At 46.2% G+C, this 23,856-nt stretch overlaps 1 protein-coding gene across 1 annotated transcript in view; it reads left to right on the top strand.

Annotated features, from left to right (window-relative positions):
* The window catches only part of LOC138528325 (heat shock factor protein 4-like), a 731,255-nt gene that overhangs the window by 119,037 nt on the left and 588,362 nt on the right, over positions 1 to 23,856 (top strand). The window contains exon 2 of the mRNA XM_069639844.1: positions 22,600 to 22,708. Within this exon, the coding sequence (XP_069495945.1) occupies positions 22,600 to 22,708 (109 nt within the window). The remainder of the gene's footprint in view (positions 1 to 22,599; positions 22,709 to 23,856) is intronic.

The following is a 23,856-nucleotide window of genomic DNA, read 5'->3' as shown; positions in this document are numbered from 1 at the left end:
TCTTCCCCTCGCCCACCTCCAGTTCGCTCCTAAGTGACCTTCTAATAACCCCAGCACTTGCAATAACCTCTCCTCTGACCACCACTTTCAGGGCCTCACAGATTGTGTCCCAGCTCCTCACACTCCCCACATTGTTGTCTATATACTCCTCAATCTTGGTCCGAAGGTCATCCCTGAAGGCACCATCAGTCAGTGCATCTGTTGGCATGCGCCACAGTGGTATGGGTGGTCGCGGACCATGCATCCTCCATTCTATCATTAATGGTGAGTGATCTGATATAGTCCTACCAAGGAATTGAGCTGATACAACACGTGCTAAGTGTGGTCTATCTATTAGTGTGTAATCAATTCTAGTGTAAAGCCCATGTGGGGACGAATAGTAAGAGTACTCCATGTTCTCTGGATTTTTTTCCCTCCATACGTCTGCCAAGTCTAGATTACCCAACACCTCATTGAGTGATGACTGGGCCACCTTCGTTCCTTGTGGCTGATCTTTTTCCTTCCAAGGAAGGATTTAATTCTGTTCCTGCGCTTGTAGGTACCCATTCCTCTCACGTTCCACCTCAGTACTTTGATTTCAGCTGCCATTGTTTAATTTCACCCGGCCCCCTTTAGTGCCCAGTCCATGGCTCCGGCACCACCCCAACTTTTCCCCGCACCAGGCCACACAGTCCGCGTTGCACCTCCCTAGTATACTGCGTTCCCCTGCATCTAGTAACATGAAGACCTAAACACACTGCAAACAATAATAAACAAATAGTAACCAACTGCACCCAGCAGCCGCTCCGTAGAGGCAGCGCTCAGGTGCCCCCGCATCCTCTTGGCCCATCCGGGTCTTCTTGTGCGGGTGGTGTCCGGTCAGCAACAGGCTGACACTAGTCCTTTCACTGGGGATGTTCCTGGTGGCTCAGGCCAAGCGCCCAGGTGCACTTCTATCCATCCTGTTATCTGTTCTTTATTGTAACTAATTCCTGTGTTCTTCATGGTGGTCCGTTCAAGATTTAGTAGGGCGCGTAATCCACGAGCATCAGGCTCCCTGTTTTCGCGGCCCCAGCTATGTCACTGCTTTCTCGCCTTCCGCCATATTGTTGTGTTCTAGCCACATAGTGGCTGCCACTGGAGTCTCCAGGAAAACCTAGACTAGCCTAGACGGGTACATTAGCATATATTTGATGTTCAGTTGCCGGAGTCAGGCCTTAATCGGGATAAAGGAGTTCCTTGCTCTCCGGACCGCTGGTGTGTAGTCCGGTTATATGGCAATTTCAGCATTATCTCTCCTATTCTCCCCTCCTTCCCGGGAGTAGCGTAGTATAATTTTTCTGTCCTGGAAGTTCAGGATTCTGGCTAGCAGCGGTCGGGGGTGTGATCCAGGTGGTGGTTTCTTTTGCAGGGATGTGTGCGTGCTCTTTCCACTGCAAAGCCCTGCGAGAGTCGACCGGCACCAAATTCCTGTTGCAGCAGGGTTTCCACGAAATTCGTGGGGTTGGATCCTTCCATCCCCTCAGGCACTCCGAGGAGGCGTACGTTGTTGCGCCTAGACCTTCCTTCCGCATCTTCAGCCCTTTCTTCAAGTGTTTTGTTTCACCTCTCTTAAGTCCTGCACCCTGGAATGGATATCCTTAAGTGCATCCCTAGCATCCTTTTGTTCCACTTCTGTGGCAGTTACCCGCTCCATGAGGTTTCACATGTCTTGGCGCATCAGCTGCACGTCCGCCTTAACTTTTTTAATGTCAATGAAGGAACGCAAACCTGCAATAGCTTCTAGCACCTGTGTGTCTTTGTTGGGCGACTCTGGGTTAGCCTGTTCTGCGTGGGTTTCATTGGCGCTCTACTGCTGGTCTCTCACCTTGGTTGCTGCAAAGGATTCCATTATTGTGTGGTTACTCTTCTTAGTTGAAGGCATGTTGTGCGCAGTGTGGTCAGGTAGCGCCAGATGTTGGGCACTCACAGCAGCTCACTAAGTGCTATGTATCGTGGGGCCGCTTCGCAGGCTTGCTGGAGTTCTCCCTTTCAGTGGCCAGACAGGGCGGTGATCCAGGTGCCGTCCCTGAAATCGTCCTCACTTGTGCTTGCCGGGCAATAATATGTATTTTTTCACAATGCTCTGTGCCAGCCGCCGAACCCCTGGCATTGCTGGAGCTCTCAGTATATGTGGCGCCTTCCTTAACCGTTTTTTATCTAGATGTAGCAGTAGGGATCGCTAGTTCAAGTGTTGGTGCGCATTAGGGTAGTGTTAGTTCCCCAGGGGCCCCCGAGGCACCGCCAGTGGTTCAATTGCCGCCAGTCCTAGGGCTCTGTCTAGATATCTTAATTTCCTTGTGTGTGGGGCTAGTGGTGCAAGACTGGACCCCTGTTCCATAAACTGGCAATCGCCAGTCACTTGCAGTGCCTTGGAGTCACGCTAGCATGTGCAGTGTCGGGGGACAGCAGACCTCGGTGTGGGCAAAGTGTCCCCCCCTTGGCAGTGTGCCTTGTGGGTTATGCTGGTTCTGCTGGGACGCAAGTGGCTGCCTGCGTGTTCCTGCTAATCCCTGTCAAGAGTGCTATGAGCCGGGGTATTAGTGGCCGTAGCCTGGCCCAGGAGAAGTACTCACTGTTTGCCACCCCTTGCTGGTCGCTGCGTCGCTCCTCCGTGCTGGCACCAGTAGCCAGATGACTGCTCTCCTCTCAGCCCTGCAGACTGTTCCGGCAGCTCTCAGCGCAGATGGCTCCAGTGGCTTGGGTGTGCCTCCAGGCGCCCAGGGGACTCAGAGCCCTTTGCTAGCCCCCCAGCTCCACCGGTGGGCGAAAGTGTCATCTCCAGAGCGGGCCGACGTTCCGACCTCCCGCTGCCTTTCAGCTACGCGGTCTCCCTTTGTATGCTGCGTTCAAATCGTCGAGGGGCTCAGAGTGCCCGCTCGCCTCCACCGGCGTACCAGTCGCGCTGTGCTGGAGCCAACAATCCTGGGGGCCACCCCCTGCCGCGTGTGCCTGTGTTGCTGCGGGCAGCCTAAGCAAGGCGCAGCCGTGCTGGGTCGTCTATCAGCCCGCGCTCATGGTCCTCATGGGTGTTCCGCTCGTGCTCACCCTTCCCCCACTGAACTCCAGGCCGCACATCAAACCGCCATCTTGTGCACCCGGGGGCCACTTTTAGTGACCCCGATTCACAGGAGGCGGTCTCCGATTTTCTCCGTTCTTTGGAGCACCATGTGCAAAAGCGCTTCCTCTGCCCTCGGATGATAGTTGCCAAACACAAATATTGTGGATAGGTGCAATTTCTCAAGGATCTTAGAGGATCTGGACAGGAGCCTCACCAGAGCACGTCTTTACTCCATGAGCTCAGGCCACGCCCCCGCAGTCTGGTACTAGTTACCTTCAATTATGCAACACTCATACTCCTATTTGTTAGACTAGTGCAGAGTCTTATTTGTGTTCTTGTCAAGTAATCACAATAAAACAAAGTATTATTGTAGTCTGTTAAAGTCATTCATTAGCACATATTCGTAATGAACAGTGACGAGGAGGTATGTGATACAGTGTCTACAGTACAGACTGGGCATACAGTCCAACCTCCCCTCTTAACTATAGTTTCTGATGCTGGTCAAATCACTTTCTGTCACTGTGCTACATGTGTCAAAATGGATATACTATGTTTTGTGTTGTAGGGGCAGGGAGCAAGGGTGTCAGATATGAATTTTGTGTTGTAAGGGCTGAGGAGGCAGGACACCAAGTATGCATGTCATGGGCTGTCTGTAGTTTGTGGTGGAAAGGCACAATGCCAGTTAGAGGGTCTTGTGTTGTGGGTGGTGGGTGGTGGGTGGTGGGGAGACAGGACAGCAGGTATGGGGTTTGTGTTGTAGGTGCATAGGAGGCACTATGCCAGGTATGTGTTTTGTGTTTGTTGAGGTGGGGAAGCACGAACCATGGTTCAGGTCTTATGTCGTAGGGGCTGGCAGCGCTGTAAAAGGTTCCACCAAACAAAACTATTCCCACAAACCTTCGGTCCCTTAGCACACAAGAATAACCATTTTAGGCAGTGTTTTTCCTTTTGCATTTTAGGCACATTATTCTCAAATTAACTGGATAGTAAGACCAAGTGCATTCCCCCCACAGAGCAATAATGACAGACCTGATTAGCAATAGCGCCCATCAGACACAAATAAGAGCATCAGGCAGGATGTACAGTATTGACCAGCAGGCAAGATATAATTTCTAATGTCAGCAGGCAGGTGATTGGCAATATCGTCCTCAGCCAGTGTTCGTAACGCTGATGAACAGGGTTTTCTGTAATGCTCAGGGGACTAGCAATATTTGTATTATGCAGGATTATTAATACACACGTCTGGATGAATCAAAGTGACCTCATGCAGGATTAGCAATCATTATAAGTCAGACTGGTTGGACATTGTATTGCTCAGGTATCCAGTCTGACAAGACATCCAAAAATTCATAGACATATTTCCACCCCCATCAACAGACCACATGCACATCTTTGCACACTCAACAAACACACCTGAAAGACACATGGCAACACTCCACCGATACACCCACCAAGAAGTCCCCCACACACCATCCACCCCCAACATGAATAATGATAATGATGTGTTATTTATATAGCGCCTTTATCCAAAGCGCTTTACAGAGCACATATTTACATACAATATCACCCAACCGAAATAAGTACTGAATAGCACTACCCTCCAACCAAACCCCCACAGGCACATCCACAAAACAAGCACACGCATGAAATGTCCTACCTGCCCCTCAGAAATAAATCCCACCCTTGAAATCCACACACACCTTCCATCTATGTCCTCACAGGCACATGTCCACCTTCTCACCACACCACACACCACAACAGACCATAGGGAAACTGGGTGCACAGGAAATAGAGGGGAGTATAGGGGGAAGGAAGTAGAGGAAAATGTGATCTAGTTGATTGGTTTTCAACTCCAGCATCAGAAGATCTGGGTTCTAATTTGGCTTCCATGTTTGACCAAAATTGTACATCACTATCTGCTTGTGCTTCTGTTTGTGTACCTGCCAAATGTGTGGAAGCTTAGAAATAAAATGAGCAATGATGTAAAGTGCTTTATTAAAGTAAAATGCTGCATGTGAGAGATGGAGTGTTGATCTGTGGCTAAACTGCAGACGTTAGAAGAGGATATGTATCATAATCCTGATTTCCAACTGAAGAAAATGTGTCATCTTGGGGACATCACTTTAGCTAGCATGCTCCATATTCCGTACATACATAATGTGGGCGGCATAGAAATAAACAAAAGACAAGTATTACAAGTTACCATGAATCTAAAAGATGAGAGAGAACAGGACAGGGGACATATGCAGTTCAGCAACACAGTTGCCAACTTTGAAACAAGAACATCTAGGCTGTAATCTTAGCTTCTCCATTTGACCAAAACTGTTTGATCATGGGCAAATCAATTTGAGGGTCATTTTCACATCCACAGGAGTGCACAAATCGGTTTTTAAAAAAGAAATAAAAGTATTACAGCTAGTTTAACCCCGCCTTTTGCAATCCAGAGGAGTTTGTTTATTTTGGCAAGTGGAATGGGGCACAAAACAGTATTAATGTTTCTGCCTCCCATTTCCGCTCCAACTGTCAAAACCTAATGATTTTCCACCCACAGGCTCCTGGAAAATCAGTTCATTACTATGGAACCAGCCTGTGTTTAACAACTGTGCGACCTGGAAGATGTGAACTCGGAAAGACAAAAGTAAATACTTTTTTCAGTGGCAGCAGTCACCTGATGCCTGAAGCACTGCATGCACTTCACAAAGACAGGCTGTAGAGTGAGGCAGTGTCCTGTGCATTCACCTGTTGTGAAGATGCTGGCCAGCAAAGGCCAGAAAGAAGGCCAGCGAAAGGGGAGAACCTGCAGGTCCATTAGATGACAAGCTGTTGGCACCAGAAGGATTTGAAAAGTAAATGCTGTGAAAGAGTGTGACAGAATGCATTCTGGTGAGGGCAAAATAGCCCAAGGTGTTCTCATATTGAATACTAAAATGATGCCAGTGATTCTGTTTCTGAAAGGGAGGTCTGTTAATCAGATCTTCATTTCAGAAATGATCTATGGCAAAATGATAGTGCACATATATACCTTTGCTGTAACCGATCTCCTGACATCTACATCAGCAGCTCTGTAGTGGCCCAAAGCAGGTTCAAAGGTCACATGTGCATTCCTGACAGCTGCTGGGACACAAAGTTCCTGAACGCAGATGAGGCTTTTTAACTATCCGCACCTTTGATCTAATTTATAATAATTGTGTAATGTAGTCAGTCTGGTGGCACATAAATAAGCTTTGTCTGGGGTTTCATGTTGGCTGCTATAATCACACAATTATAAAGCCACAGCAATTTGGTTTCACACTAGTGCCATCTCTATGAGAGGGGCCCAGCTGTGACAGGGTTGATGTAGATGAATGTGTGGTCTAACTTTCCCCACTACAGCCATGTGGAAGAATGGCCAGGATGCTGACTCTTCGATTCTCCTGCAGCGTAGGAGTGTTAGTATGTTGCACACCACTCCTTTGACTCGCCATTGGTTTGTTAGAGAACGCATCTTGGTTTCTCTCTATCGCTCCAGCTAGTTACCGGTGACTGGCTGTGGGGAAACCTGGTGTTATGGGGACCCTGTGCACTTGGATTGGTAAAGGAGACTCTCAGGTGTTATTTACATAGAGAGTTAAGAGTTGTGGGTTATAGTTTTTCATCCATGGCTTCAATTTTTGTATATGGTATAATTGTGAGGGCTTCCATCTATTGGCTTGTTGGAGTAAATATGTGAGGTTTGAGATGACCTCAGTGACCTCCTTGTAGGTCACATCCTGCAGCTCTGGGAGTAAGCCTTGTGAGGATATGGGCCATCCTAGTGAACCTCACTATCCCATGGCTGCGGGTGACCTCTCTCTTGGCGATATGATGGATCCCACAATGTCAACACGTGTTACTGATGGCCTCAACATCCAGATGAGGTTTAAGAGTTTTTATTGTTTTATTTCCAACAGGCCTAATGGCCGTCCCTCTCTCTCTCTAACCTAGGGAGGAGTGATCCAACCCTAACCCAGGCTTTCCTCAATGCCCAGATCGGTTCTAGCAATCGGTAAACCCTACTATTTAAAATCTGTCTATCTATCTGTGATGGCCTAAAAGCTAGTACCTTATCTGTCCAGCCTCCTTCATGGATCACTTTGGGAGTCGTATCCAGATTTCCCCAGAAGATGGTTTGGGTCATGTCTTCCAGACATACCGGTCTTCAGCCACCCTGTTTTTTCATCAGTCTTTCTTTCCTCTCCCTCAATATCTCTCTCACTCTCCCTATCTACTCCCACTCTCCTCACCTCTGCTCTCTCCACAGTCTACCTCCACCCATTTTACCCTCTCCTATTTCCTCTCTCCATCCACCCACCAATACTACACTCCCATCTCCACTCTACTACTACTCATCCCTTTCCACTCCACTACTATCCACTCCACTACTACTACTCCCTCTCTACTCCACCTCTCCTCCGTCTCCACTCCACTACTATTCTCCCCTCTACTTCTACTATTCTCCACTCTACTATTACTCCCCCTCTTCACTCTACTACTACCACTCTTCACTCCACTACTGCTCAGTCACTCTCCTTTCACTCTGTCACCCTTTTATCCACTCCCTACCTTCTCACTATCACTCTCGCTCACACTACTTGCACGCACATTTATCACAGAGTGCCACTTTCTCTCACCAACCAATAGCTCACTTCCCTCAGGGCACAGGAACTTCCACCAGGGAGGTCTCCGAGGAATAGGTGCCTTAAGTGCAGTGCTGGCATAACAAAGCTATTCTCATACCAGGGGACTAACCACTGGAGTCCTTTTGAAGTCTGCAGGCATGGGAGGGGGAAGGTGTTACACTAGACGGAAAGGAGAGGTGGGCTGAGAAGGGTCCCACCATCTTCATTTCTGCTAGAGCGCTCTTCCTTTTGCAGTTTGCTTCCTTTCTTGCAGGTAAGTTATTCTGCGTGTGATATTATAAAACACTTGTTACAACAACAGGGATTTGACCCCTTACAGCAGGTTTGTCTTGGACCAATTCACTGTAAGAATTTTGACTTTAAGCGGCGAGGAACACCCCCTAGTTCTTTTATTAATCTTGGGACTCTTAAAAGGGGAAGAATAATTCACTGGACCTCTGTTGGAAGTACTCGCTATGTCAAAGTCCTCTGCCATTGAGCTGAAGATAGAAGTCATCCAAACAGTTTTAGAGCTCTGTCCCCTAACCATGCTCAGGGAACAGTGGAGTGTCTGCTTTGGACCAAGGCTGTGCTACTGGCTGCACTGGACCTATGACCCTCTTCACGTGTAGTGAAAAATAACCTATAGGTGTCTGTCTAGCTTGGACTAAGAGTTCACAGCAGATGGACTCATTTTGTCCTGGAGCCCTGAATTGAGACTCCCAGTAGTCCAGAAACAGCTTGGAATTCTGTTTCAACACCATGAGACATCGATAGCAGGATCTACCATGCTTGACACCTTTGAGTCCCAGGTCCAGTTCTGCTTTTGGACTACAAAGACCTTCAAACTGCTTGCTGCATTTCCTGCCATCCAAACGCCATCTCGACCCATTGACACGGACCACCTTAACTAACTTGACCACTGGCTCGACCTTTGTGGGAGCAACTGATTCAAGCGCCAACTTAACCTCTTGGAAGCCATCGAACTCTCTAGCAAACACAGATTTGACCCACATAGTCCATTGTCCTGCCACTGTCTTGCCAGCTACCTGCACCATTGTAGACATCGTCTTGCCTTCTTGAATGCCAATGTGACCCTTCAGGAGCCTGCACCATCAAACTGACTCAAGGCCTACTGACAGCGGTAGCTCATTGGTTTGAAACATCTCGAGCCCCCAAAGCCAAGAATAAAAGTACTGTGAAGAGGCCCTCTCTCCCCAAACCACTTTTGGGACCATAGTGACTTTTAAGCCCCCCTTCTCTGCCCTTTCCTCCAAGAACAGTGAACACTGCCTTATCCGATTGCCTGAACGCCCCAGCTCATTTACCCACTGTGTTCTTTCACAGATGTCTGCATTCTCTGTGTTTTCTTTTACACAGGTGAGATTTTCTAGTGTTTTCTATTTATTAGATTGCATTTTTATTGTCTGATTAAAAGTCTATATTTTTATAGAAGCTTGACTTGTCATTTATTTTATTTTGGAGTGTTTGTACTATTGCTGATTGGGTTTCTACTGCTACCAGCTCACACACCTCCTGAAGATATAGCCTGCCCTTGACTGACGTTACCAAAAGAGGTGAAGGAGGTATACATTTTGGGCTGTGCCTGCTACGCATTTATGATTGGGAGTGTTGCTGGTTAAGAAGTAGTGTGGGGAAGAGTAGGTGGTTTAGCAATATTTATCTATGTACTTGTGCAGAGCAGTAGTCATTTCATCACACAGAAACCTTCCTTCATGTTACATACTGAGGCTATGAGCTCTATTGAGGATGAGAAATCAGCCTCTTCCAGACAGGGGTGGGCTGGCCTATAGGGAACTCTGGAGATTTCCTGGTAGGCCTCTGCATCTTGGGCCTCTTTTGTGTGGTATTTCCAATTTTTGCCATAGGAAAAGCGATGGGCTTGCTGAAAATGTGTAATATGGGGCCACTTTTTAAAATAATTTCCAGGGCCTCTTTTGGTTCCCAGTCCACCCATGCTTCCAGATGACCTGAAGGACCATGCTCGCTGGAAACCTGTGCTGCCAGGGTAAGAACACTGTACCACAGGGGAACCAAAAAAGCTGGAAGTAGAAAGCTAAAGAGATGGACAAAAAGCCAGGAAGATAAACAAGTAATCATCACTATACACAGAACCGGACAAAGAGAAGCTGGTGCAACCCGAGCAAGAGGTTAGAGGAAGAGAATGCCATAAGCCCTGGAGGGCCAGAGGGATGGAAACCAGAGCTATTCATGCTCCAGAGGAGGAAGGTTGTAGTTGGGAGGGCCCCAGTGCCTGTCCCTTCCCTTTGTGCCAATTTCATTGCTAATAGTATCACTCTTGATTACCCCATATATGTGAAAAAAAAATGCTAGGCAGTCTCTTACTTGAACGTGCAGAAAGCCACATACACCAATATTCCTGGTGTATCACCCGCGACAAGGCAGCCCACCGGAGTCTCCAGAGAGATGCCACTGTCAGCGTCTTTCCACTGGCAATGGAGAGAGAGTAAACTGCTATGCGACGAGGCTTCAACAAATGTAACAAGCAGAAGCACAGATCCCTACACACTGCCAGCATATACAGACTTGCTTACCTGCAGAATACCTGCGGAGAGACTCCAGTGACACGTGAGGAGAAAAGGGGCTGGGCTAAGCCCACTTTTTATGTATTCATACTCTGGACTGTGGTCTCCGAGGGCGTTCGCACCACAAGCGCATTGAGACTATAGTAATGGTAAAAGGCGCTATAAAAATGATGACTACAATACAATACAATACAATTCACCAGTCTGTGAATCCTCCCAGGCGGGAAGATAGAGACCAATTGGCCCGCGGAACATGTTGCTTGTAGATCTCTTGCTGCCAATTTGTCTGCCCTCCCCCATTGTTAGCTCCCTGCTCCTTTATATCTCTGCTTCCCTCACTGTCTACTTCTGCCTATGCTTTGTAAAGCGCTCGAAGCTAGGTCCACGCTCAATAAACTCTCTAACAATAATAACAATAAAGGATAAAACCAGAGACAGACAACAGGAAGGTGTGTGTTGTTCGGGTGAGGTCAGAGGAGGCGGAAGTCGGGGTCCAAGAGACCAGAAGGAGGAAAGACAGTGTGGTGGAGTGTGAAGGTAAATTCTAGGTGAGCTATTGGTTGGTGAGGGAAAGTGGCAATCTGTGATAAATGTGCGTGCAAGTAGTGTGAGCGAGAGTGATAGTGAGAAGGTAGGGAGTGGATAAAAGGGTGACAGAGTGAAAGGAGAGTGACTGAGTAGTAGTGGAGGGAAGAGTGGTAGTAGTAGAGTGAAGAGGGGGAGTAATAGTAGAGTGGAGAATAGTAGAAGTGGAGGGGAGAATAGTAGTGGAGTGGAGAGGGAAGAGAGCTGGAGTAGAGAGGGAGTAGTAGTAGTGGAGTGGATAGTAGTGGAGTGGAAATGGGTGAGTAGTAGTAGAGTGGAGAAGGGAGTGTAGTATTGGTGGGTGGATGGGGAGAGGAAATAGGAGAGGGTAAGATAGAAGGGTGGAGGTAGACTGTGGAGAGATCAGAGGTGAGGAGAGTGGGAGTAGAAAGGGAGAGTGAGAGAGATATTGAGGGAAAGGAAAGAAAGAGTGATGAAGAAACAGGGTGGCTGAAGACCGGTATGTCTGGAAGACATAACCCAAACCATCTTCTGGGGAAATATGGATACAACTCCCAAAGTGATCCATGAAGGAGGCTGGACAGATAAGGTACTAGCTTTTAGGCCATCACAGATAGATAGACAGATTTTAAATAGTAGGGGTTATCGGTTGCTAGAACCGATCTGGGCATTGAGGAAAGCCTGGGTTAGGGTTGTTTCACTCCTCCCTAGGTTAGAGAGAGAGAGAGGGACGGCCGTTAAGCCTGTTGGAAATAAAACAATAAAAACTCTTAAACCTCATCTGGATGTTGAGGCCATCGGTAACACGTGTTGTCATTGTGGGATCCATCATACCGCCTATACAGAGTTCAACCACAGCCATGGGATAGTGAGGTTCACTAGGATGGCCCATATCCTCACAAGGCCTACTCCCAGAGCTTCAGGATGTGACCTATAAGGAGGTCACTGAGGTCATCTCAAACCTCACATATTTACTCCAACAAGCCGATAGATGGAAGCCCTCACAATTATACCACATACAGAAATTGAAGCCATGGATGAAAAACTATAACCCACAACTCTTAATTCTCTATGTAAATAACCAGTGGTCGAAGTGAGCGGGCGCAGTCGGGAGCGGTGCTCCTATACTTTTTTTAAATTACCTTGTAGAGTTCCTATACTTTTATTTTAAAAAGTAACAGTTCCGGAATGGTTTTGTTTTAAAATAAAAGTGTAGGAAGAAGTTGAAACCTTCACTTTCAGTGCACTACACTGAACGTTCCCTTAAACAGCAGGGGGGGTGTCTTGTGTGTGGGAGGGGTTGTGGCAATGGGGTTTGCGGGGATCAGGGGGAGGCCAGCAGGGAACATAGTTCCACTACTTCTTTTCGTACACTTTGACCACTGTAAATAACACCTGAAAGTCTCCCTTACCAATCCAAGTGCACAGGGTCCCCATACCACCAGGTTTCCCCACAGCCAGGCACCGGTAACTAGCCAGAGCGATAGAGAGAAACCAGGATGTGTTCCCTAACAAACCATGGAGAGTCAAAGGAGTGGTGTGCAACATACAGACACCCTCAGGCTGAGTGATCTGGCTGAATCCCTATCGGCTAACAGAGGCCCAGAAAGAAAATCATAGAAGAACTAAGGAAGATGATGGAGCTCAGCATCATTGAGAGGTCCTGCAGTGAGTGGGCCTCTCTGATCGTCCTGGTGCCAAATCCGGATAACATCTGGAGATTCTGCTTTGACTTCCAAAGGCTCAACGGGATATCAACGTTCAGTACAAATCTGATGTCCAGGATCGATGAGCAGATGGAAACCCTTGGGAGACCAAAGTTCATCTTCACCCTGGACTGGTGCTCTAGCTACCGTCCAGAAAGGACCAAGTTCTGGCCCCTTGCAGATGCTTGCAGTAGTGTATGGATATTGTTGTCCATAATTCTACCTGGGAAGACGACTGAAAACACTTGGCAGTGATACACAACCAACGTGTAAAAGCCAATCTCTCTGCCAACCCTGCCAAATGTCACCTAGCAGGAGCCTCTGTTAAGTATCTGGGATTCTAGGTGGGAAATGGGCAGGTGTTATCACATCAAGTAAAGATAGAAACAGTGCAAAAGATGCCAATATCTATAATGAAGAAAGACATCCAGGCATTCCTGGGGCTTGTCGGTTACTACTGGAGGTTCATACCAAACCTCTCAGAGTAAGCAGTTGGGTTAATTGAAAAAGTAGCTCAAATCCCATCCTAATGTCATGCAATGGGACCCTAAAACCTTTCAACGGTCTCAAGAATGCTCGATGCAAAATCCCAAACTTGGTCATATCCAACTTCACAAACGAATTAATTCTACAGATGGATGCCTCTTCGACTTGGGGGCATTACAGTTACAGATGGATGAGGGAGAAGAGAATCCTATCATGGATATCTGCAGAAAACTCTTTCCACAGGAAAGAAAGTAACCCATGGTACAATTAGAGTGCCTGGTTATCAGGTGGGCCTTCCAAAGCCTACACGGGGGGCCAGTTAAAGCTTTTCACTGGCCACGCTCCCTTGGTGTGAATGGCCAAGAACAAGGATAACAACTCCTATGTTAAGGTGGTTCATGGTCTTGCACTCCTACTCTTTCCGAGTTGAACATAATCAAGCTGGAACAAAACAGGCAATGTCAATCTCCAGGCAGTGTGGTCTGGGCGAGAAGGACTTAGATGAAAGGGTAGAGGTGTGTGACCGGCAAGGGTCATCAAAAGAAGATAGAGAGATTTGAGATATGGGGTTACTGATCACTAGAACTAGAACAGGCATTGAGGTAAATCTGGGTTAGGATTGAATCTCCCTTCCGTGGTATAGAGACAGAGGTATGGCCTTAAGGCCCCTTCATGCAGGAGTTGGTACATTCTTAAGGTCACCTATGACACAAATGAATATAACTCCTTTTGAAAATCATTTAAATGGCGGTATGATTAATGCATAGCATCATGAACATAGTGATCCCGCCTATGTTTGGCGATGTACAGGGCCAGTAACGACCCACCAGCCCAAGCCTAGGTAGCCGTTACTGGCCCTGTATTCCCCCAATGGGGGGTGTCGCCAACTCTCCCCATGGCTCCCCAGGTGTGGATAGGTTTAAGGTGTTGTTTTTTTAAGGAAGATGCGCTGCACGTGCGCTGTGTGTGCCGTGTCCGTAGAAAAACAAAATGGCTCCTAAAACATGGCATAGAAACGGGACTTGGTCCTTTTTTATTTCTATGGCGATGTCGGTGCAGATGGTCACTGGCAAATTACGCCTGCATTTACAGCCACTTGATTAGCTGAGTGCCTAGGTGTGCATGAGGAATAGCCTATGACGTGACCTTGTCTGGTCCCTATGTGTTTAAAAAAGGCATTTTTCCCCTTTAATTGCATATTCACATTAGCCAGTAATATTATTCGAGATCCTACCTGTGGCACTGCTTTGCTAGAATCAGCAATCTGAACATATGCATGGAGCAGTGTGGTTGGAAACAGGTGGCAGGCTCCTATGTGTCCGTTGTTCCCTATTTTTTGTTTGGAGTATTTTTACTCCCTTTTGTTTTGGGGGGATATTGTTTTTAGGTAGTGAAAACGGCTGGTACACTGATACATTATATGTAGGGCTGGTGCAATTAATTTAAAATATGCATACCTGCAGTGCGGGCTTTGTTAAATACCCGGACAAGTGCGGCAGATTGTTGACACCAGGTGGACAAAGAGATCTACCTCTACAGAGACTTGAGAGTGTTACATTTATGTCACAACATAATGTTATCTTATCTGGGTTTCTTGCATGGTCCTTTACTCTGTTGCAAAGATGTTTTAAAGCAAAGAATGTAAGAAGAGTGGTATGAGAAGTAGGGAGAGAGAGAGGGCGAGGCTGAGGAAAGTAGACAACTTAATATTCTTTTGGTTACCCCTTTAGTGCTTTACACAACAGGCCATCTCGCAACACTTGTGTGAAGAGAACAGAGACATAGAGGGTCGAGGGAGTAGTTGAGGATGCATCAAAATAAAGGAAGCGCCATTGTGCCAACATATCTGCACTGGAGGGCCCCATGCCCCTTAGCCCAGAAGCCCACAAATGCTCAGTTCTATAGTTGAATTTACTGGGTGACCATGAAGATAATCTCATGTGAGGGTGGCCTCCAGTAAATAAGTTATTTGATGAGAATACAGCTAGACTCTGCAGCCCCAACAGTCTTTTGGCCTACCATTGCACAAGTGGGGGTGGGGGCTTAGGCGTATGGAGACTGTGTCCCTCTGGCAAATATCTGCATACATAGCACCCCTTTTCACCCACCTTCACTGTGCTGTAGTTGCTGGCTTACATTAAAAGATGTAGAAGGGTGAACCCAATAGCATAGCCGAAACAGTATACTGGACTACCGGCTCTTTGTACAATAATGTGCCGGGCCAAAACAATTCAGGAACTGCTACGGCAAGTAAATATAGAACTGCCTTGCATATGAGTTTCTGTGGACGAGGCTGTGTGATGCTTTTTATCCCTCCTTAACATTTTTGCTTGAAGGCAGCATTTTCAATAAAGTTTCATTGGAAATATGTTGTCATGGAAGCTCCTCTTTGCTTGGGGGTTGCGTGCGGCCAATGGTTGTTTCCCCGAAGATATTCCAGGGAACTTTACTTTTTGCTCCACTTTGGGTCGCTCTACCATCAATTATTTTTGTGTCCCAGTAAAATTCTGGGATTGTGTCACTGGGTTCAGGGTGTGGGATGATACATGCAGAGATTATTTCCCTATTCGCCTTGAGCTCAGGCTCCAGGGTAGGTAATTCCCCCAGGTTTGACCAACGTGCCCCCTGCTGGCCTGAAGCATCAGTTAAAATGGCAGTTAGTGGATTGCGAGACCCTGCACAGGGTTATTTTCAGAAATAACTGGCAGATTCTTGAACGTCTTTTTTTCTGGCAATCAAGATCGGGGTGCCAGTTGGTCTGACTTCTCACTACTCTTGATTAATCTTTCGGCCTCATTTACTTTGAGGATGGGTAGAAGGAATAGCAGTCCTCATCACAGGTGGTTTAATGGAGAGTGTGTAAAATCGAAGTCTAACTTGCTGAGAACTTTGAAGAACCCCTTGTCTACAAAGTTTGACATTTCAACGGCTCGTACTACCTATAAGAAAGCCTTAGCTCGCAGAAAGCATGAAATTGAAGCATAGTCCTGGGAGGAATGGGTTAATTCTTCTGTCACCAATGATGTCAAACCTTTTTGGGACATTGCTAATAATGGGCCCTTTTATACATTTAAGGTTGGGGGCTCTCCTGCGTTAGTAGCCCATTATTCCTCCTTATACAGCACTGGTTCTGGGGATGTGGTCATCGATTGGCCCTCTGTCTTGGGCTCTAAACAGTTATTGTGCACTACTGCAGACAAAATTATTTTTACATTCTGGGAAATGTTGTCAGCTATTAAGAGCCAAGGTAGGAACAAGGCCCTAGGTCTGTAGAATGTTCCTGCATACTTGTTTTTGGCACAACCTAATCTGTGGGCACCTATATTGACTATGGAGTTTAATGCTGTTTGTGCTGTAGGCATCCATCCTGTTTCCTGGTCCCATCCTGTGATTTATCCAATTCATAAAAAGAGGCCTAGGGTGCTTCCAGCATCATATAGACCAATCTCTCTTTTAGATTCAGTATTTAAGATCTTGGGGAGGGCCCTCCTGGGGAGATTGGTGTCCTGCGCCGAGAGCACACACATCTTCTCCCCTATCCAGCTGGCTTTGAGACCGGGTTTGGGAACTGCAGAGCAGGTCCTGAATCGCTACTTGGTGGTGGCGCATTCATCAAGGAGGAACCTATTTTTTGGGCTTTCATGGATCTGAGCATTGCGTTTGACAAGGTTAATCGTGTTAGGTTGTGGAGCGTGCTCGATCCATGAATTGCCCTGGTGCTTTGGTGGATCTTTTGGAGAGATTACACTTCTCACCACTTCTCAATGGTGGCTTGTGTGAGGAGCTGCTGTACACTGTTCCTCTTTTTTCAGGTTGAATGTGGCGTGCGTCAAGGCTGTGTTTTGGCCCCTTTGCTCTTTTGTCTCTATATAAATGGCCTACATGACCATTTACTTAAATCTAACTCAGATTTCCCTAGATTGGGTAACAGGCATTTGCCCTTACTTGCCTATGCAGATGACACCGTTTTATTAGCTCGCACTCCCAGATCCCTACAGTGCCTTGTTGACGATTATGCCCGCCCAGAAATCGGCTCTTATGGTTTGCTTCAGGGGGAAGCGTCCCCCAAGGCTTTCATCTATCTTTTGCAGGGGGGAGTCAATCCCAAGAGTGGACTACTTTGATTATCTGGGGGTGAGATTTTATCTGAATTTAGTGGCTGAGGCTCATGTTGAAAAGCAGACCCTAAGATTTAAACAGGCAATTGGGTAACGGGGTAACCAGGGCTTTGGGCTCATTTAAAATGAAGCCGATTGAGCTTGTGCTCATAGCTTTTCATGTTGAAGCTTCCTCTGTGGTGAGATAGTATGGAGCTGTGGGGATTTGGTAAAATCGAACCCATTCAGGTGGTTGAGAAAAAATGTTTAAAGAGCATTTTGGGGTTATCTGAATATGCCCCTAATTTTGCAGTTCTCCAGGAACTGGGTTGCTGGTTTCGTGGAGACAGGGATGTCATTTAGGGGTGATCAGGGGTCGCACTTGCAACCCCTGAGGTCTCCCTTGCTACCCCTAAAAAAAAAAAGAATATTTCTATTTATTTTTTTACTAAATAAAACACTTGGGCTGTGGCCAGCGACAAGTACCCCTATGTTTCTATAGTGGCTGGCTTTCTTGTTCAGGCTTCTTTAAAAAAAACAGGGGGTTTCACAAGAGTAGCACGTTAAGTATTGTAGAGGAGGTCCCAAATAAAGCCTGCACTCCCATCGCCCATTTTGAGGTACCAGGAACGTTCACACCAAAATATGTGACGTATGATGATCAAATAAACCAGCAGAGAGCCACAGTAGGGCTCTGCCCAGTACCCATCAGAAGAGCAACACCTATTGAAGTACCAATACCCAGACAACCATGGACAGTAAGGTATCCATTGAGAAAACCCTACCAACAAATGAGACGAAATGAAGATTGCCGAAGTACCATCCCGGAAGAAACCAAAAAGACCTTAATGGAAGATGAATGGTGACATCACGAGAGCCCGGACGGACTCACAGATAGAACAAATGCCGAACCAAGAATGACAGAAAGAGACGAAACGCCCTGAGAAAAGAGATTGTGAGCTTAAAGTGATAGAAAGCTATCAAAGCGTATGAGAGTTAAGCTGTAAGCAAAATGAATACAGTCGATCAGTTTACTCCTGTACATATGCTTGGAACCGCAAGAAAGCTAAGAAAACAGTACAGCTTGCTATGCTAAGTAGAAGAATAGCGCGGCAAGCGCCATTATACATAATCTACCTCAAAACGAAGCACAGTATTATAAGTGTGATTCCACTTTGCAAGAAAAGCAGAATCAACTCAGGTTACTAGAGGTCAAACAAGACAAGATACGTATTCTAGCAAAATGAGAAGAAACGGCTGAATCGAAACTCAGCAGATGCAACTTGCTTCAGGGGGAAGCGTCCCCCAAGGCTTTCATCTATCTTTTGCAGGGGGGAGTCAATCCCAAGAGTGGACTACTTTGATTATCTGGGGGTGAGATTTTATCTGAATTTAGTGGCTGAGGCTCATGTTGAAAAGCAGACCCTAAGATTTAAACAGGCAATTGGGTAACGGGGTAACCAGGGCTTTGGGCTCATTTAAAATGAAGCCGATTGAGCTTGTGCTCATAGCTTTTCATGTTGAAGCTTCCTCTGTGGTGAGATAGTATGGAGCTGTGGGGATTTGGTAAAATCGAACCCATTCAGGTGGTTGAGAAAAAATGTTTAAAGAGCATTTTGGGGTTATCTGAATATGCCCCTAATTTTGCAGTTCTCCAGGAACTGGGTTGCTGGTTTCGTGGAGACAGGGATGTCATTTAGGGGCCATCAGGGGTCGCACTTGCAACCCCTGAGGTCTCCCTTGCTACCCCTAAAAAAAAAAAGAATATTTCTATTTATTTTTTTACTAAATAAAACACTTGGGATATGGCCAGCGACAAGTACCCCTATGTTTCTATAGTGGCTGGCTTTCTTGTTCAGGCTTCTTTAAAAAAAACAGGGGGTTTCACAAGAGTAGCACGTTAAGTATTGTAGAGGAGGTCCCAAATAAAGCCTGCACTCCCATCGCCCATTTTGAGGTACCAGGAACGTTCACACCAAAATATGTGACGTATGATGATCAAATAAACCAGCAGAGAGCCACAGTAGGGCTCTGCCCAGTACCCATCAGAAGAGCAACACCTATTGAAGTACCAATACCCAGACAACCATGGACAGTAAGGTATCCATTGAGAAAACCCTACCAACAAATGAGACGAAATGAAGATTGCCGAAGTACCATCCCGGAAGAAACCAAAAAGACCTTAATGGAAGATGAATGGTGACATCACGAGAGCCCGGACGGACTCACAGATAGAACAAATGCCGAACCAAGAATGACAGAAAGAGACGAAACGCCCTGAGAAAAGAGATTGTGAGCTTAAAGTGATAGAAAGCTATCAAAGCGTATGAGAGTTAAGCTGTAAGCAAAATGAATACAGTCGATCAGTTTACTCCTGTACATATGCTTGGAACCGCAAGAAAGCTAAGAAAACAGTACAGCTTGCTATGCTAAGTAGAAGAATAGCGCGGCAAGCGCCATTATACATAATCTACCTCAAAACGAAGCACAGTATTATAAGTGTGATTCCACTTTGCAAGAAAAGCAGAATCAACTCAGGTTACTAGAGGTCAAACAAGACAAGATACGTATTCTAGCAAAATGAGAAGAAACGGCTGAATCGAAACTCAGCAGATGCAACTTGTGCCAGGAGAGCCAAGGTCATACCAATAGAAGGAACGAACAGTAGTTACATCTAATTGAAACTTAAGAACAGAATATCCTGTCTTTGAAAGGTCAAGATAAGAAAGCGTAGGCAGGTGGCAAGCCAAATAAGAATTAAATGCACAAATGGAGAGAAACTAGGCAAATTCACGGTGTCTGCATCACGTAACCATCCGAGCGAGGAGAAGTACGAGTTCACACCTACGCTTGGCATCTGCCCAGGAAGAGATATCAGAACTTTCCCAGACAGAAGATGCAGTTTCGAGGCCAACCACAGTAACATAATTGACACATAGTTGTAGAAGTGATGATTGATTGTAACCTTAATTGGAGGAAGGTGGGGTAGCTGAGGGGGCACCATGCACCTGGCTGACCATTCTGCGTGCTGCTAAGTAAAGTGGAAATGTATTCATGGGGTTGGTGCCAACCCAATCACAATGGACCAAATAATCTAGGGTCCTATAGTTAGTAGAACCAATGGGACGTCGTACTTTTAGCGACGTCTACAGTAGTCATATTGAAGGAAGGGCTTAAACGCCCACCTGACAGTATTTACCCAATCCCCTCCGTTATCATATACAGATATAGTACATATATTAAAGTTACCTTTTCCTAGTCAATAGAATTGCATGTTAACTTTTAAATGTAACACGTCATTGTGACGAGTTTTGAGTATAAATGTCACTGTTTGTATGAAGTTCGTTGGAGTTGAAGCGAGACGGACTATCGCATCACTGCTGATTGCCATGACTCCCCGTTTTTTGTACTTGTCATTAAACAGACTCCCTTTGCCAAACCATTAAGTTGTCCTTATTGATTGGTGTTGGAGTAATAAATGTGCACCCCCATCCATCCCAAGGTGCAGCTATCTAGTCTTAAAGTACATCGGAGCAAACCTCGGCTCTATGGGCCGGTCGGGGGTCTCCTGAGTACAGTAGTGACCATAAGTAAGAGAATAGGAATGACAAATAATTTGTCTTTCGGAAATTCTAAACAATAATTGCTAGACTTATTAAAGGTTTATTTCAGGCACACTTCAGGGGGTGAATCACTGATTTTGTTTGTTCTTAAACACCTCAAATTCACAATGCAGACACAATCCTCCAAAAAACATCTAGAGTAGAATAAGCGTCCATTTCCGACTATGTATTTTGCTTTTCGCAAGTTGCAGTTATAGCATGTTTTTTTCTGCTGATACATATGGTGATCCATTCTTGTACGAAATGTATATCACGTTACAGTGATATTGTAACCATATTTTTCATAGTGTACTTAGAAACAATGTTGTGTGATGCCACTTCCTGTTTTTTTCCCAGGGGTAAACAGTCGTGTTTCATCGATTCCCGTGATGTCACTTCGGGGTTGGTCAAATGACATCACTTTCTGTGATGTCCTCAGAGGTCAAGGGTTATGCGATGTCACTTCCGCTACCCCTGGCATTTTGGTGAAATGACGTCCCTGCTTGGCGACCTGGTTGCATCTTTACCTGCCAGTCACTGGCTTAGAATTTGGGGGAACACTAAAGCTATTTAAGGAATTAATCAGTTACCTTGTGCTCAGAGGTCCTCATTTGAAGATCCCCTGGCGTAGGTATATGAAAGTCCTGTTGGTGAAAGTGGGCGTGGGACACTGTTTCTCCACAACAGCCCTTTTATGTATCAGGGTCGCAAAATCTGCAAAAGCCAGTGTACTCCAGTCTATTTGGGATAAGAGATAGGGCCTCTTTACGAGGTGGGTGGAATGGGTTTAATGGCACCGGTAATGGTGCCGGTGCCGTTAAACCCACTCCGCCCTATTACGAGGTTCCCTTGCGGGACCCGGAAAAGACATCTGGTAAAACCAGACATCCTTTCCGGGTCCCGCAAGGGGACCAGGAAGCTAACAACGGGCCCGTTATTAACGGGCCCGTTGTTAGATCCCTCCCAATTCCCATTGAGCCCTATGGGGCTCAATGGGAATGGGGATTCATTTTTACCGGGCACATGGAATGGCCAATTACCGGGTCCGCCAAGGTCGACATGACCCGGTAATTGCCTATTCCATGGGTCTGGTAAAAAATCATTACCGGCGGCAGCCATGCCCTTAATAAGGGCACGGCTACCGCCGGCCTCGTAATGAGGCCCATAGTCTTTGGAGTTTATGAGACCAGCCAAACAGTTAACATGTGATTATTACGTCCCCTGGTCTGCAGAAGTATCTGAGCTGGGCTCAGCATCCGTCTCAGCGCATTTCTGTTTCTAGGGCGCGTTTTAATTGCATTCACTTAAGAGCTGTGCTGGTGGCTTGGTGGAAGTGGAATGTGGATCAATCATGAGTGCTCTGTGGGGTGCCTAAAGAAGATTCGGCACACTTCCTTTAGTTTTGCCCCGCTTTTTCAGCAATCAATCATTGAAACCTGTTTTACAGGGTTTAGGCTTTCGATGCTACGAGCCAGCATTGTATTATCTGTTACGGGCGGACTCTGTACAAGTGGGGTGGGCTGTGTTTATGTTTTTAAAACGTGCTCTTGTCTTTGAGAGAATTGTTTTAAAGATTTGTTGGATTTTGAGTTCTGTGGTCTTGTTTTTAAGTTTTTTTAATAGTATTTGGGTTTAATCCAATTGATTTAAAGTGTTGTTTGCAACACTGTTGATTGTTATTTTTTGTTGTGTTTTTATGGTATTCTTTGTTGTACGGAAATAAACATTAAAACAGGTAACGTTGTCATATTTTATGAATCTCAAAAATCACCATTCCGCTGATCCGTCATCCATTCAACAAATAAAGCGGGCCTGAAAGATACCCCACTCTACTTGTGAAAGTAAGCATTCAAAGTGCTTTTCTTTGCTCTTGTTTCAGAATGGAACCAGCTTCCACGTGTTTGACCAGGGACGCTTCGCCAAGGAGGTGCTGCCCAAGTACTTCAAACATAACAACATGGCCAGCTTTGTCCGGCAGCTCAACATGTGTAAGTGCGTGTTTTGGGAACATTTAAAAAACCGTCTTTATTTTGAATCACTGTAAAGCAATGTGATGTAAAAAAAAAAAGAGTTACTATGGAGGTCTTGTTGCCTGTGGCCCAGCAAGAAAAGAGGGGGTTGCGGATTAAAGGGGGAGACAGGTTCGAAACCTGAGGTATTGATGAATGAAGGCCAGAAGGGCTTGAGTCCGGTATGGTTCTGTGTGGTTTAGCCGTGAGCCCTGGGCCTGTGTTTTATTCAGGAAGGGAGCCCAAGGTCTTATTAGTGACACTGTTGTTAGGCTGGAAGCGCTGCTCACTAAGGGGTGTGTGTGTGATGGAGCTATAGATGTGAGCTTTGGCAAAGCTCTAATGCCCACATGCTCATAATTTGGAAACCTAGGCTTCCTTTCAGGTGTTCTTCGTATCGTGGGCAATCAATATAACAGGCAAACATGTTTGGGCTTTGAATGTGCCCTAAAACATGAAAACCAACAAACACCAACGATAACTCAACGAACCATCACCCAGTGCACATTTCAGTTGCCCGAATTCACATGGTTTCTACTAGATCCAGTTGCTCCATACACATTTTGGACACTGGGTTCCATATGACCAGTGGAAAAAGCACAGGAAATTCCACAGGTTAGAAATACCAACTGAAGCCACGAGACACTGATAACTAGTTCCAACACGTAACTGGAATCAACTTTTCTCTACAGCACTACCTTAGATGCCCAAAACCTGATAACCAACCACTGGACCCAGTCCAAACTATTTCTGTTTGGACATCCACCTGGGTCAGTATGCACAGTGTGGCGACATAGGTAGTCCATAGATACTTATAGGCAATGTAGATGGAAATACCATTGCCTGAATGACTGGTCCTATTTGCACACACGGGACACAGTGCAAAGGTACCATCCAACAATGAGAGGCTATTCTAGTCAAAATGACTAAAACAGTATTCCAGGCTTGTCAGAGACATGGGCGAACTGTGTTTACTCTCGGAGGTTCCCATAACTTTTACCTAGCCCCGGACCTCAGCAGCTTCCCATTGGCTCATGGGGGGAAAAGCGAGGGACAAGTTTGAAACATGTTACAGACATGGTGCGCGCGGGAGGGTGAAACGCTGCAAGGAGAAGCTTGGTGATGGG

This window comes from Ambystoma mexicanum, chromosome 1q (genome assembly GCF_040938575.1).
Source record: "Ambystoma mexicanum isolate Mex_15411 chromosome 1q, UKY_AmexF1_1, whole genome shotgun sequence".
NCBI classification, from domain to species: domain Eukaryota; kingdom Metazoa; phylum Chordata; class Amphibia; order Caudata; family Ambystomatidae; genus Ambystoma; species Ambystoma mexicanum.
Note: the sequence above shows the minus strand (reverse complement) of the source record. Positions and strands in the feature narration are given on the sequence as shown.